The following is a 15378-nucleotide window of genomic DNA, read 5'->3' as shown; positions in this document are numbered from 1 at the left end:
GAGAAAGAAAGCGAGAAAGAAAGCGAGAAAGAAAGCGAGAAAGAAAGAAAGAAAGAAAGAAAGAAAGAAAGAAAGAAAGAAAGAAAGAAAGAAAGAAAGAAAGAAAGAAAGAAAGAAAGAAAGAAAGAAAGAAAGAAAGAAAGAAAGAAAGAAAGAAAGAAAGAAAGAAAAAACCCACACGCTTTCCTTCCCTCTCTTTGTAATGCAGCTATAAAGATTAGCCTTCATACTGATTTCAGAGATATGCTAAAGATAAGAAATGATTTGCAGGTGTTAGCATTTTCCTGTAGATGTTCGGGGCAGCACAACTGAACTCAGGAAATAAAACTGGCACGGATAAGCTTGGCGGGCAGACAAGATGTAGCAGCGTGGGTGGAGAGCCCATTTCTGTCCCTATAGCCATGCAGAAATACAAGCTTGTCCATGAAGTACCGCTTATTGTTCCATGCAAGCATTCTCAGATAGGCAGAAGGAGGTATGGAGGTACAGAGCCCAGTACAAGAGCAGCCAAACTCCCCCCCCAGGTGCTACATGTGGCAGTGATGAGTGGGGACCAGAGAAATCTTACACATCCCTGGATAACTGGCATCCACTGCTGCTTCATCTGCTCTCCATCACTGCTGCTTCCCTGAATGCCACTACCCAGCCCATTCTCACTTTTTTTTAACCAAAAAAAAAAAAAATAGAAAGCAACAACACAGTTTTACTCCACAGAATGCATCTGACCTGGGGTGGATGCCGGGAAAAAGTGTGGAAAAAAAGAAGCTGCCTTTACTTATTTATTTTAACAGAACAAGGCAAAACAGCTTTCTCTTAGAAATAATAATGAAACCTTGCAGAATCTGCACTCCCCACACCTCAAAACCCACTGCTCCCCCATCCTGCTCTTCCGCCTCCTCCTCTTTCCTCCATCATTGTAAGTAGCACAAAAGATCACATTACAAATGCCAGCTGTGGCTCTTTTGGAAGGTGGCCTCCATCTCGGAGGTAGTATATGTTCCTCACAGCTTAAGTGGTTGCTATGGTAAATATGCTTTTTATTGAATAGCAGAGTGAAACTGCTTTTAAAAAGACCCATAAGAACCCCATAAATGGTCAAAATACACGGCAGATCAACCTCAGCCTTCCTGGAAACAGGTTTTTTCTTTATTTTCCAAAATGATCTTGATTTTTATACTGGCAGCGCTCTTTTTAGTGCATATGTGTGTTCAACTTATCTTCATATTGCCCATTCCCAGTGGAGGGGCTAAGGGGGCTGGCAGTAGTGATGCTGTGAGCAGGGAGCCTTACCAGGACTGGCACTGCAAGCTGCTTTGATTTTCAAAGGCAAGCTGGAGGGACAGCAGGCACTCAAATGTGCAGGTGATGTCCAGTTCTGCCACCCAAACTCAGCCTGCCCTTAGGCTGCCAACAGCTGGGAAAACTTGCCACTGCCTCACAAATCTTCCTGCAAGACCATACTACCAGCAAGCCTAAGCTGTGAACCCAGACCCAGAGCCCAGTGGGAGTCGGTTCTTGGGCACAGCATTTAGAAAAACACTAAAAGAAAGAAGTTATTTTGGTGTGTTTCTTATCAGGGAGAAGACGATGACAGGTTTTGATGGCTGCCCCTTTCTGAATAAGCAGCCAAACATCTCTTCTCCCACCTCTTCCTTCAATAACAGCCCAAGCACGCAAAAAGGAAAAACAAAGTCATTCTAAAAAATGGAAGCAACCAGTGTTTCAACTAAGCAAGTATTGGACTGTACTCATCACTTTGCCACACTGGGCAGTCCATTCTGCAGTCTATTTTAGAAGCTATGAACTCTAGAAGATATGGAACTTTTCTTTTAATTAAAAACAAACAAACAAACTTCAGGCACTCATAGCAAAGGGCTGACACTTCTCAAGTTAGAAACAATAGTGAAACAACAAAAACTTTTACTACGATTTAAAATATCTAACAAACCATATACACGTCTAGTCTATCAACTGTATCCGCTTTAGACTTCATAACAGAAGAGAAAGAACAAGTATTGTCTCTTGGGATCAATCTTGTCATCCGTTCATCATAAAAGTTTTTTAAAAACACAAAATTTAACAATAAAGAATCACAGAAGAAATATTCTAAACCACTACATGCCATTTTTCCAAAGTTATATTCTCCAGATAGGCCCTCAGAGCTAAACGGCTCCTTAACGATAGATTGTGCTGAATCTGGCCAGAGGTGAGGACAGGAAATGCATAATGCCCCTCTGACACACAACCATATAAACAGATTCTTTTTGAATCTGTGTGGATGTTGTTTCAGAAAATAAAATGAAATTCCAATACTTTTCTCATGCAAATTTGCATTGAATATTTCAAATTCAACACTGTCTTTCAAACAGATGCAAGAAAATTTAACCAAGAAGTTAATAAGATAAAAGACTGTAGAACAAGGAAGCATTTTTGTTCTTTTTTTTTTTTTTTTTGCTTTCCAAAAGTATCTCTCCATTAATTTCAGTTCAACATAATCATGTGTAAACCAACTGGATCACAATTCATTGCCACTAAATCATTCTGCGGTATGCAATCTTAAAGCATTTTCAACTCTATGCTCTCCTAATAAGCACAGAGCTAAGCAGCATAAATGATGATTTAACAAGCGGCCCAGCAATGAAATATATATTCCTTCCTTTTACCATGGGCTTCTTAGAGTTTCTGTTTCTTTGCAAGTATTTATCTTTCTGTTTGTGCAAAAGAAAAGTGATGACAATCAATGCGATTGAGGTCAAATGCCTTTAAGAAAAAAACAGAAAACAAATAAAGAACATCTTCCGTGTTTACTTACAACAATGTGTGCTGGAGATGGAGACCTAGCATCCTTGAGGGCTTGTCTACTCTGAAGGCTCCCTGCCTGAACATCAAGCAGTGGCCATTTCATCTGCAGATACTGGATGGAGGAAACAAAAATGGGAAAAGAAAAATGAGTTCAGAAAAGAAAGGCAAAAAAAAAAAAGCAAAAAAAAAAAAAAAAAAAAAAAAGCAAATCTTAGGTAACATGGGCAAAAAGATATAAATTAAAACGTATGCAAGGAGCTGAAACAAAAATTAAGACAACTTTGCATGTTTGTGGAAATCAAAAAAAACATCTAACAGTCCCATCCCACCAAATCACAGTTCAGGAATAAGAAAATATGGCAGACTGCAGAGACAGTACTACAATAATTTTATTAATCATAGCAAACCTAGAAAAGCCACCCAGAGGCAAAGTATCACAGCCACAAAGAAGATGGTACAAGGAAGGGGAAGGTAGATTATCAGTCTCAGGAGACAGAAAACACCTATCAGTAGTTAAGAATATGATCTCAGTACTTAAAGGATCATATCTGTTGGCCCTCTTTCAATAAATGCAGCATGTCAACAACTCTAACTTCACCCTGAAGGCAGATGTCTGCCCAAAAAGCAGTGCTGAGTTCACATCCATTCTGGCTCTCAGCATCTATCTTTTCCCCTTTCCACTGGCTCTGGAAGTCACCGTAGGTTGTTTTCTTCTTGCTCATCATCACCAGGAGACAACTCTTAAGGGACTTGCACAGTGTAACTTATTCAATTACATAGCCAAACTCAATAATCTCTCCAGTTGATGATGTCCAAGACAGAATATAGCCCGGTGCATACACTCTCAGCTGCTCTGGCCAGACACTCACAGATAGCCAGAACATATTTATGTCACAGATGCTGGTTTGAATATAAGGTCGATCTACAGTATAAGAGGGTGGTGATTCAGAAAAGGAAAGAAAAGTAGAAACAAAACAAAACAGACCCTCACATCATCAAATATCAACTAAAACTAAATCTAATTTCTGTCTGAGCTTTACACTCCGTGTGGTGATACTCTGTGCCAATGGTTAACATGTGATCTCTAAAAGCCCTATATTGTGCAGGAAAATTTGCTTACTGCCACATACTTCAACCCCCTTCCAGACCTAAGAAAAGCAGCTGTGTGCATCGATCTAACCACTACAGAAGATCCTGTTTAGCACTGGACTCTGATTGACCTAACAGGTCTATTCCTAGAAAATATCTAGAGAAATAGTTATGTTTACTCATCACTTTTTTTTTTTGTGTGTGTGTGTGTGTGCGAGTTATCTTGAAGGAGAACCATGCACAAACAGCCCCTGCCACTCCAACTAACAACGGAAGCTTTATTTAAATCTCTGTGAAGGAAGGAAGGAGATCTGGTTCCACGCTTTCAGCACATCACTATCACATTTGCTCGTGTATGCAAAACATTTGCTAGCATGCAAGGCCAGTTTGCTGCAAGACCCATAGGCACTGACCAAAAGCAGGAGGATGTACTCCCATTTCCCATCGCTTGGCAGGTCTGAGATTTCTGAGCTACTGGAATGCAAATAAACAAAGCCATACTCTGGATTTGTGCTCCATACAAGTTCCTCAAGTTCCAAGAAGTCTTGTATTTTTATTTGTCTTCACATTTGGGATTTGTGCAGTGTGGACCAGAATGTTTCAGCAGTTCTTGAAAACAAGAAATAAAACCCAAACAAACGAGAACTGGTCTACTGTAAGCAACTAATTTCTAACTAATTTCTAACTTTCTAACTCATACCACTTGATAGTAAGCCTCTGGATACTTGATCGCTTGTATCAAATCCCTGTTCTTCCATGTAGGCAATCACGACGTAAATTCAAAAGTTGAGATTACGTTTGTGGTATTAAAGGAATGCTTAAAAGCACAACCCAAATGCACAGAAATGAATTCAAAGCTGAAGACGACTGAGAGCTTCTTAACTTCAGGGTGGATTTGATAAATTTCAGATTTGTGAACAGCACCATTAAAACAAGGCACTGATAGATCTTTTGGAGTCTGTCAGTCGTCTTTCACATTCACTGATCTTAACTCCACCACGTAAAGAGGCACGCAGATTTCCAGGAAGGAACAAAAACTCCATAGCATTTGTCCTGATGGGTCACAGTGCCTAACAGCTTCCCCTGTCTCTTCAGCCAGGGAGTGAAGTACTAAACACCGGTAAAAGGCACTGTCATTCTAGAGACTGCATTTATTTCTTCTTCTGAGGCAGATGTCTTCACAGGATATCTGCCTCCTGACACATGACTGTTTAGGAGATGTGAGAAGTTACTTCTAGCACAGCTAAAGTCCTTACAAAACCAGCCAGCTTACAGAACATGGCCAGTGAGTGACTATCCACCTAAACAAAGCAACCACACATGTTTCCATGACCACTTGATCATCATGAACACCTCTGGAATGCCATAAACCTGATAACTCCTGAAGGATCTCACATCAATAATTGTTCTAAAAGACAGGTCAAGAAATGCATGGGCTTCTCTGAGTCTGTTCCTGAGGGCAGACCAAGAAACACTGACACAGCAGCAGGAACTAGCTCACATCAGAGCCTATCTTGCCAGCAGTTACAGTAGGAGTTATAAAGCTTTCAGGACTGCCTGCTCTGCTCTTTTTACTAGCACTAAGTTCCCATATGGAGAAACAGGGCAAGACAGCATGATCATTCCTGTTCTACCTCCATCTTGCAAGAGCCAAGAGAGGTAGTTCAAAAAAAGCTTCAGGAAGAGCTGGCCAATGCTTTGCTTTTCTGTGCTGTAAACTCTTACAGTTTAGGCTCTCAGTAAAGTCTGTTACCCATCCCTGCCAAAACAGGTTCGGAAATCTTCCAGCAATAGCTCAAACACAGCTGATGCCAATTGTCTGGAACTCACTGTTTTTGGGCACCCTTAGTGCCCAGCAGGAGCAGCCCCAACCAGCAAGGCCCCATTTCACACCTACAAAACATCGTCCATTTTCATGAGTGAGGGTGCGAGGATCAGCAAAGCAGCTTGCACAACTCCACTGAGCAGCCAGCCCTCATCACAGGTATGAGGCCTATCCATTATGCAGACAGGGCCAGTGGCCTCAAGCAGACAGACCTACAGCTTCAGCGGTGGGATGGTCACAACATAGGCTGTCCTGCTGGCTGCAATGCCAGCCCCGTTGATAAAGTACAAAATATTAGCATTGTTTAAGGTGACGAGCCTGACTCAAGGTCTCTTCATCCAAGAATTGTCATGCCTGTAACACAATATTGATGTGGTGGCTTATAATTCTTATTTTACATAAAAGCTTCATTGTGTGCCAAATTCAATCTCCACAGGCTACCTGAGCCACAGATTTTTACGAGTCTACATTTCAGCGCTGCGAGTCTACAATACACATAATTTTCAATTATGTTAGGGCAGAACAGGATCACTGCCTATATAACATTACTGGTTGGAGGAAATGAGACTCAGCCCTACTGCCGAGCGAGCTAACCAAATCCAGATGGTGGGCAGAGCACGGCCCGGCCGAGCTGCAGCGCGGCTGCCCTCCACAACTCTCTCTTTCACAATGAGGCGGATGCCAGCCCCAGCCCCTCCGTGCTGCATGGGATCAGGGGAGCCGTGTCACGGCACCCACGTGCAGCACAGGGAGGGTGAGGGAAGGGGAGGGAGGCGTGATGGCTTTTGCAGGTCTACTACTGCTACACTGCGCTACAATATTCTTATTAAAAAGGAGAAGGAGGAAAAAAAAAAAAAATCAGGCGCTATTACAGCAGAGAGGTAAATCCTTTCCTTCCTCAAGCAACTAAATAGCAGGAAATCCTATTCTCTCGGCCCTAAATGCAGATTTGAGCCAGACAGTTCCTCTGATTTGCAAGGAGTCCACAAAAATTCAAGGCTGACTTTCCCAGCCTCTGACACTGGGCTTGCATTCCTGCACCAGGGGGGAAGGGGAGGCGGGGGAAGTCCTCACTGCCCTGCTCCTGTAAGCGCTGGACACACGCTTGCTCCTCTCCCATCCTGGGCTCAGCTGGAAGCCACAAACTGCCTGCACAAACATCGGACTTTTCAACAAGTTAACTCTAACAAATCTGTGCAAATTATTTTGGAGGAAAACTGTTGAAATAGGCTCCATTGGCATGCTTCTGACATTTTTTAAAGTAATGTCATCTTGGCATATTTTATTTCTGCTTAACAATATGATCTGATGGGGACCATTAGCATGTGTGTGTTTAAAAAAAAAAAAAAAAAAAAGCTTTATGGCAAGTCTCAGAGAGCTTAAGCAAAATAATTGTTAAGCTCCAGGCCTCTGCACAAAAATTAAAATACGTATGGGGTGAGCGGACTTGAGAGAAACCAAAGCTTTTAAAAGGGCTGTTAAATTGTCAGCACGAGGGAAAAGGCAAATGATTTGAACAGTCCAGATTTTTTCTGTAGAAGGAGAAAAAAAGCACCCCAACCCTTCCTTTCTATGAGCAGTATGTCCTCACCGCCCATCTGCAATCAGGAGGTCCTGCAAAGTAGGGGCACAGTAGAAGCAGCTCTGCACAGGTGTCCCATCTTCCCCTTCCTCCCCCCTCTCCCCACCCCACAAAAAAAAAACCACTCAAAGAAGTGAGGAAATAAACATGTTTTCCAAGATTTCACAGCAGAGTTGGTCAAAAGCAGCTAAAATACACTTATTGGACTGAAGGAGTCCACTGGAAACTCTCACTCAAGGCCAGCATCCCCCACCTCTGAGGCTCACAGCAGTGCAGCCCTAGTGTCAGGGATGGCACAGAGCTTGCAGGTGTTTCCTGCAGCAGTGTCCGACCTGGAGCTGCTCCCTTGTCACACTATTGTTTTCATCACTGGAATGCCCTGCAAGTGATGGCTCAGAGCAGATAAATACATAAACACTTTTTTTTTTTTTTAAACTGTTTTTAAACAAGAGGGAAAGCAACACTTTCCAGCTCAGGTTTCCTGCAGCTGGTGCTTATTAGCTCCCAGGAACTGAAGCAGGCAGGAGCAGGGCTGCTGGAGGTGGGAACCACACGGTGCCACAGGCCATCTCCTAAGCATCACAGCACACCACTGCCTCCAGTCTGAGCTCTTCCTGTATCTCAGCACAACACACCAGGTCATATTCCTGACCCTAATCCTGCTGTTAGTCAATTCTTCATCAGCGCTGCAGGACCGCTTGGAAGTATCTGCCAAGACGTCATCTTTGAAGCTGAGGAGTTTATCCAATACTTAGCAATTCTTCCAGGAGGGCAGCTAGGCAAATTTTAGCTAAAGATCCACTAGTAATCCTGGAGACTAAAATGCTAAGGAGAGAGCTGAGATTTATGGGGAAAGCAATGGTAGCAAAAGCTATAACAAAAGTGTTATTGCTCTCTGCAGACAAGAGAAGTAGTTGCAATAGGATGCTCGTCTTGGTGCTTACAACAGAAGGTCTGCAGTCTACTGCATCCCCAGTGCAGTCAGAATGGAAAGCCTATGAGGGTTTAAATGGAATTAAAAAGTAGATGTCTCAACTTCTTTATCCTTTAGTCCACCTCCATCCCTCATTGTTGTCTTTACTTACCGCCTTGTTTGTGCAACATGAGAATAAAACAAACTACCAAAATAAACAAGCCACTAGATTTGAGCTGCATCAAACAAGGCGTGTCCAGCAGGGAGAGGGAAGTGATCATTCTTCTCTACTCTGCTCTTGTGATGCCCCATCTGGAGTACTGTGCCCAGGCCTAGGGCCCCCCAGCACAAGAAGGGTGTGGAGCTGTTGGAGTGGGTTCAGAGTAGGGCCACAAAGATGATCAAGGGACTGGAGAACCTCTTCTATAAAGAAAGGTTGAGCGAGTTGAATTTGTTCAGCCTGTAGAAGAAAAGGCTCTGGGGAGTCCTCGTCACAGCCTTGCTGTACTTGAGGGGAGCTTATATGCAGCAGGGGTACCGACTTTTTATGCAATCTAATAGCAATAGGACAAGAGAGAACAGCTTTTAGTTTAAAGAGGAGAGATTTAGGTTAGATATTAAAAAAAAATTCATTACTTAGAAGGTGGTTACTGGAACAGCCTGCTTGGAGAAGCTCTGGATGACTCATCCCTGGATATGTGCAAGGCCAGGTTGAATGGGGCTCTGGCCCCTGAGCTGGGGATTGGCAACCCAGTCTGTGATCCATTGATGGGGTTAGAACTGGATGATCTGAATGGTCCCTTCTAATCTAATCCATTCTATGATTCTATGAAAATGACTAACTGAAGGAGACTACTACAGAAACTTTAGTGATGTCCTACTTCTTGCAGATCTGCAATGTCTAGGATTTTTTCATAAGAAAAATAATAGATGCCATCCACAATGTTCAGCCTCTACAGAATACATAATGTGCCACGATGAGACACAGGGGAGCTGCTTAAAATGTGAGTAACAAGAGTAACAAAGCTTATTTCAGTGAGACCAATCCTTCCCACACAAAAGGTTCCTCTACTTCAAGAAATGAAAGCATGTAATTGCCAAACACGGAAATACTTACCACATATCTCCGCTTTTTCTTTTTTTTTAAACTAAAATCAGGTTTCAGTGACCTTGTCTCCTTCCCTTCTAGTCATGCACAAGGAGTCCCTGAAAAGAAGGGCTTGAGTTGCCCACTTTAATATTTTTGCCTGTGCCTTTGTCGCATTGCTGAAGTGATGCATATGGTATACAGAAGTAGAGTGCAGAGTCCACTGCAGTCTGGAAGCTTCAGAAATGTATTAGCAATTATCAAACCTTGGATCATTTCAAAGGAGGGACAGTGGAGAGCAGAAATCCTGGGAGCTGACAGTGACACACAAAAGCCGCAAGGAAGGCTGAGGTGATGGGAAAAGAGTGGAACCACCCTGGGTAGAACAGGCACAGAGGAGGAGATGGGCACCCACATGAATGATGAACACAGTGATGAAGAGACAGAGGAGGCTGCTCCAGAATTGCACTAAATAGAACAAGTAGAAGGACCTCTGAAGAATCCTTAGAATTAACACTTAGGAAAGTTCAAGCACATTCAGATAATTATTTGCCCATGATGAAACGGGTGAAAGGGATCATTGCCATTGATTTCACTGAAATAGCAAAGTAAAATTGGTTTGTGACTCCAATGAATACAAGGTTGGTAGACTTCAGTGGAACTTTAGGATTCTGACACTGGGCATGAAGAAGCTGGGTATAAGCTACTGCAGGAATTAATTCTTTCCCCCCCACACACTCACAAGAGGAAGAGTGTTCATGTGACACAGAAGCACAGCACTACTTTCTGCAGTTCACATGGTATCTCAGCAAAACAAGCAAAGGCAGTGTTTCTTGATCACGGGTGGAGCTTGGGAAAGCACCATTACTTTTTTTCACATTTGATTTGAAAACCTCTGCAGCCCTGACTGCACAAATGAGCAGGATGGTTGAGTACTTTTCAGATGCCTACAAAACACTGCTTCAAAAGACAGCCACAAATAAATGCCTAATTTCATTAAAGGAACAAGAACACATTTTTTACCTATTTACTTTTAAGACAGAAATTAAATAAACAAACAAATAAGCAATCCCCACATCTTAACTATTTTTTTCCCAGATTTTGTCTGCAACTTGTTTCGTTCCACTCAGGCATTGAACTTCCATTACAGAATGAATAGGAAAGTCATGAGATCTCAAAGTCTCTCTGTAGATACAGCTTGTTTAGAATCAGCAAAGCTAAACCAGTGTTTAAGACTCTCTGAACAATTTGATGTACAGACCCACATTTAATTTCTCCTCCTGGCAATCTCCCAGTGAGTGAGAGAACAATTGGTAACCAGTGTTTGCATGAAGTACAAGAATGTATTTTATAGTTTATAAAATATAATTTCTTTCCTATCCATTAAATAAAGACAGTACAAATATCTGACAGCATGTTAGAGAGAGATCATGGCACTGGACTACCTCCATTGTTACAGAAAGGCTGCTCCAGGGAAGCCTTGTCTCCCTTAAATCTTTCCAGCTCTGTTAAGATTGTAACTCCATTTGCAATGGAGGGACTACAGATTTAAAGCTTTGCATCCATCTATGTTTCATCTGAAGAGAGAAAAATGAAAAAGGAAAAATATCAACACCTTAGCTTAGTGATCAAGTAGCCTGGTTCAGTTGTAATACTGCAGAACACATTTGCCCTGTCCTTTTTCCCTCTCCTATTCCACTAAGCATATCTATAGCACAGGATAGGTGGTATATGGAATAAAAATATCCCTCCAAAGCAGGTCTCCACCTTCCCTCCTTTCCATCACTCTCAGGCAGGAGTAGGAGATACATGTTTCCTAACGAGGCTCCTCAATTGTCACCAATCACCAAAGTCATTTCTACATGATCAGGATGCAAAATGGTGTATGCAAGCATGAAATAAAAATGGACAGGTAAACAGCCATCTTTATACACTTTCCTCTCAGTTCAATGCTACCTACTGTCTTCATGCCTTACCATCATTAGAGACTGACAGTTATCCAGTCTGCTCTCCCAAATATCTTATTTGCCCAAGTCTACTGTGGTTTCTTATGGCACAAAGGGATGAAGGAGAATGAGGAAGAAGGTAGAGATTGGTGACAATGGCCATCAGCATAGCAGCACCATGCTCTGCTGCCACAGTGTTCAGAACAAACAGACTGTCACATCCTTTCTATAAGCAAACACTTAGGCACAGAAGCCTCAGAAAGCAGTGGTTTCATTCGCAGAGCACTCAGCTCCAATGGCTATCAGAAGTCAGTAGATAGGGACATGGGCTAGGCTGGAGGAAGACACCCCGTGCAGCACCCCATAAGCCACAGCCCCTGCAAAGGGGGTATCTCAGATACGGGCAAAGGACTGGCTGCATTGGGTTTTATTCACTCCTTGATCTAAGTTCTTATCTCAGATTCTGCACAGTACCTGCAAACACCACAGGGCACTACACCAAGAGATGATGCTCTGGAGAGGTGGCATATGATGTTTGCCAGCTCCCACGGGATGCAGGAATAAAAGTACTGTAGAACCAAGCTCGTTGTTCATTACTGTAACATCACCCAATGGGGTTTTTACTGAAAGAGAAATATTTTCTCCCACTGTTGGGTAAGTGAAACTCATGACTTGAATCACCACCAGAAAAATTCCTGTTGATGAAGCAATTCTGGGTGAACCGCCAGGAGCCACTCTCTAGTAAACCCAGCAAATTTCATACCGAATTTCCTGTCGCATCTCTTGTGGTTTCTATATGCTACTGGGTCTTCAATGTAAGGGGTTACTGCAGAATACAAGGCTCCAAGGGTTTCAGGCTGTCATGAAAACCAAGAACTTGCAAAATTCTCTTTCCCCAGGGCTGGTAACTTTTGTCTATTTTCTCTTTCTTTCTTTTTTTTTTCTTTGATTTAAATAGCAACCCCAAAAAGTTAACACAAAAATGTAACCCAAACACAACCTCAGGAAAAAGTCCCGAAGATAACAACTGAAACACCAGCAACATTCTGACCTCCTCAGAGAAGCTGGGAAGGTTGTTGTTGAGTTTATTTTGTTTTTCAGAAGGCCCTGACTGTAAAACTTTCCGCTGCATCATATCCTGATGCACATTCCTCGCCACAATCTTTTAGCTCAGATGTGTGGAGATGTCTTTGAAAGATGTTAAAAAAGGTCGAGAGTCCCCTGTGCTAATTGTGCTGGCTGAGAAACAAAAGTAGTGGGCTGGGGGGGGATTTGTGTCAGGCTGACCTCCTGCGAGTCCAGCTACTCCACCAAAGGCAGCCTCCTTGCGCCTCCGCCAGCATCCTCCTGCCACTCAAGTATCAGTTTGCTGTAACAAATTACTCCTAACACGGGATTATTGCTCTTTCCAAATCCCTCCTGGAGAGCTGGGAAATATACATTCCCTCCCAGCACCCAGCACCAGTTGTTTCCCCCATCAATTACCCTTCTCTGCTTGCTCCTTCAAGGGTAGTTGATCGCAGAGCCAGCAAGAGCTGCTCGTGCTGTCCTTTAAGCACAAGCCGCATGCCTCAGTGGTCCAGCAGATGAAGGCTTTGCTTCCCCCATCTCCTCACACAATCCCTAGCTACCACCACACCCCCCCAGACATCCAGATGGAGAGTAGCCTATGCCTTCACCCTCCTCATTCACCATGAATTCCTTTATCACAAAGGGCTGGAAGGTGTTAAAAATCCCCTTAGACTTAGGAGAAACCCTACAGTGTGACTCTTACTTGATGTGGGACACACCACCACAGCAGTCACCTTCTTTACCTCCCTACACTTCGCCTATGCATGGAAAAGACACCTGGCTTGGCTAGAGGCAAAGCTGGCTCCTGTTTAGGTAGGAAGAATATATTTAGGCAGAAGACTAAATGAATCATTTGAGATCAAAGCAAAAACAAACAACTGAAGTAGTCAGTAAAACTGTGCTGTCACCTCTCCTTCCTGGGCAGCCACCCAGTGTATTTATTTTCTGGTTTCCTCCAGCACTACCAAAACAATGCAATATGCATTTATGGTATTTAAATGAAGTATTTTTAAAATATTCTTAGTTGACTCATCAGCCACATAAACTCTTCCTCAAAACAAGCAAAATGTTTTTTTGTTTTTTTTTTTCCCTTAAAGGAGATATAAAAGATTTTAAAGACGTATGGTCCAGAATTGAGATTATTTTTTTCCAGTTTAAAAAGACCTTCAGTGGAAATAAGTACAATTCCTGCAAAATTCAAGTAGCTGTGTGGCATGCTTTCAGAAAGGAATTCTGAATTTTCAAGGAACCGTATGTTAGGTGCTCAACATAAGCAACTTTAGTTGAACTGGCATACTTTGGGGACAAAGACACGAAGTGCACTACTCTAAGTTCCAGAGATACGTTCTGTTTATTCAAAAGGAAAAATAAGTCAAAAGAGTCATGATGGTATATCCATTACCTGAGCTAAAGGAACTAGAACTGAAGTCAAACAGCACGATGCATTGACACAAAATAAACATTTCCGTTTTAATGAATGGGGGGGACAAAAAGGTGGGAAATCTACTTTGCTAAACAGCAATTCAAATCATACACTGTCCCACTTATCTAGTTTAAAACAAGAAAAAAGCAGACCTGCATAAGTAAAAGCACAACGCACGGGAGCCTACATCATCCCCTCAAAAAAACGGGAGAAAAAGAGAAAACTAATAAAAATAATTACATGATGTGGATGCACTGAGTGCGAGCTAGTCTGCACAAGGGAGAAGGGCATCGGCTGCTGCGCAACAGCTCCCTGTCCAGAGGGACACTGCCCCTGTGCCAGCTCCCAGTCTATGGATGGGTTTTGCTGGAGAGATGAGGGCAGTGCGGCTGCAGCAATCCCACACCAGCACCTCAGCCAAGGCACTGCGGCCAGGAGGACTGACAGCCTCACACCACACACATTTATCACTCTGCAATGCCACAGACCCGAAGTTAAAGCGAAGGAGTCAGAGTAGCCCCGAGTGTGTAAATCTGGAAGTGGCCTAAAAACGTTGCTCTTGTTGCTAAATATAGCGCAGGCATTTCGGACTGGTTGGCCCACAAGGCAGCTTTCATATTTATTTATTTAAAGGACCGTGGTTTGGGAACATTGAGTGTTTCTTAAGTCTGTTCATGCATATCATGTTCTCTCTTTCAAGATATGAATGTTGGAAAAAAAAAAAAAAAAAAAAAAGAAAAAAAAGAAATTAGAGGAACTCAGCAGGTACTAGAAAAACAATTTTCACTTAAAATAGCCAGAAAGCAAAAAAGAAAAATATTTGACTTCATAAAGGAATGGAATCTCCTCTTAGGGTGTTCAATCAGAGTTGAGCACAGAATACTTTCACCATCAGCACCCCAATCAGCACACAGCTACCGCAGCACAAGCAGCTCATGGGGCAGGGGGGAATGCGGGCTCAGGGGAGCCCTGTCAGCACGGTGCATCTTCCCCCAGCAAAAAACAAAAGGACCAAAGGGAGATGCGCAGCAGGTCGCCTCCAGAAGCCAGAGCAAGGCAGTGTTTGCTGGTGCTGCAAGGAATTACACAACAGCCTCATGCTGCAGGAGGGAAAAGCTTGGGGTGCAGTGAGCCCATGCAGGAGGAGCACGCAGGGATGCCCAGGAAGGGCTCCAGCAAGATAACAGCCACCCCCTGCCCTGGCCCATCCAGGAGCCAGCTGGCAGGAGCACGCTCACCCTGAAGGATGATCTCCAAAAGGGGCCAGCGTTGGGCACAGGGCAGCCACATTGCTGGTCCTGCCAGGGTCTGGACTGATAAGCATCAAATGAAGATTTTAGGAATATTTTAGTTTTCAGTCTTACTAGCAGTTGATAAAAATTGAAGCTAGTTGAGGTTTGTTACAGATGTCTTAAAAAAACCTTGATTTTTTTTTTTTTTTAAAGCAGCACAGGGGGGGTAGAAGGGGTTGCAATCGACAGCTCCACTAGCCAGAGGCACTTTGCGAGGAGGAAAGTAAAACTCAAGATGTGGGCAGGCCTCAGGTTTCAGAGCCTCAGGGCACATCCAAGAGACACCAGTGTATTTACTGAACAGGCAGCAAAGCAAAGGCGCCAATCTTACAACATTTCATAATTTTA

General features: G+C 43.1%; 1 protein-coding gene across 18 annotated transcripts in view; it reads right to left on the bottom strand.

Moving 5' to 3' along the window:
* TCF7L2 (transcription factor 7 like 2) overlaps positions 1-15378 on the bottom strand; it is a 172554-nt gene that overhangs the window by 108694 nt on the left and 48482 nt on the right. For all 18 annotated transcript variants that reach the window (XM_042863624.1, XM_042863625.1, XM_042863631.1 and 15 more), the window contains exon 4: positions 2813-2914. In XM_042863624.1, the coding sequence (XP_042719558.1) occupies positions 2813-2914 (102 nt within the window). The remainder of the gene's footprint in view (positions 1-2812; positions 2915-15378) is intronic.

This window comes from Lagopus leucura, unplaced genomic scaffold, assembly GCF_019238085.1.
Source record: "Lagopus leucura isolate 7727_CA_CO unplaced genomic scaffold, USGS_WTPT01 Super-Scaffold_741, whole genome shotgun sequence".
In the NCBI taxonomy this organism is placed as follows: domain Eukaryota; kingdom Metazoa; phylum Chordata; class Aves; order Galliformes; family Phasianidae; genus Lagopus; species Lagopus leucura.
This window is presented reverse-complemented; position numbering and strand designations above follow the sequence as displayed.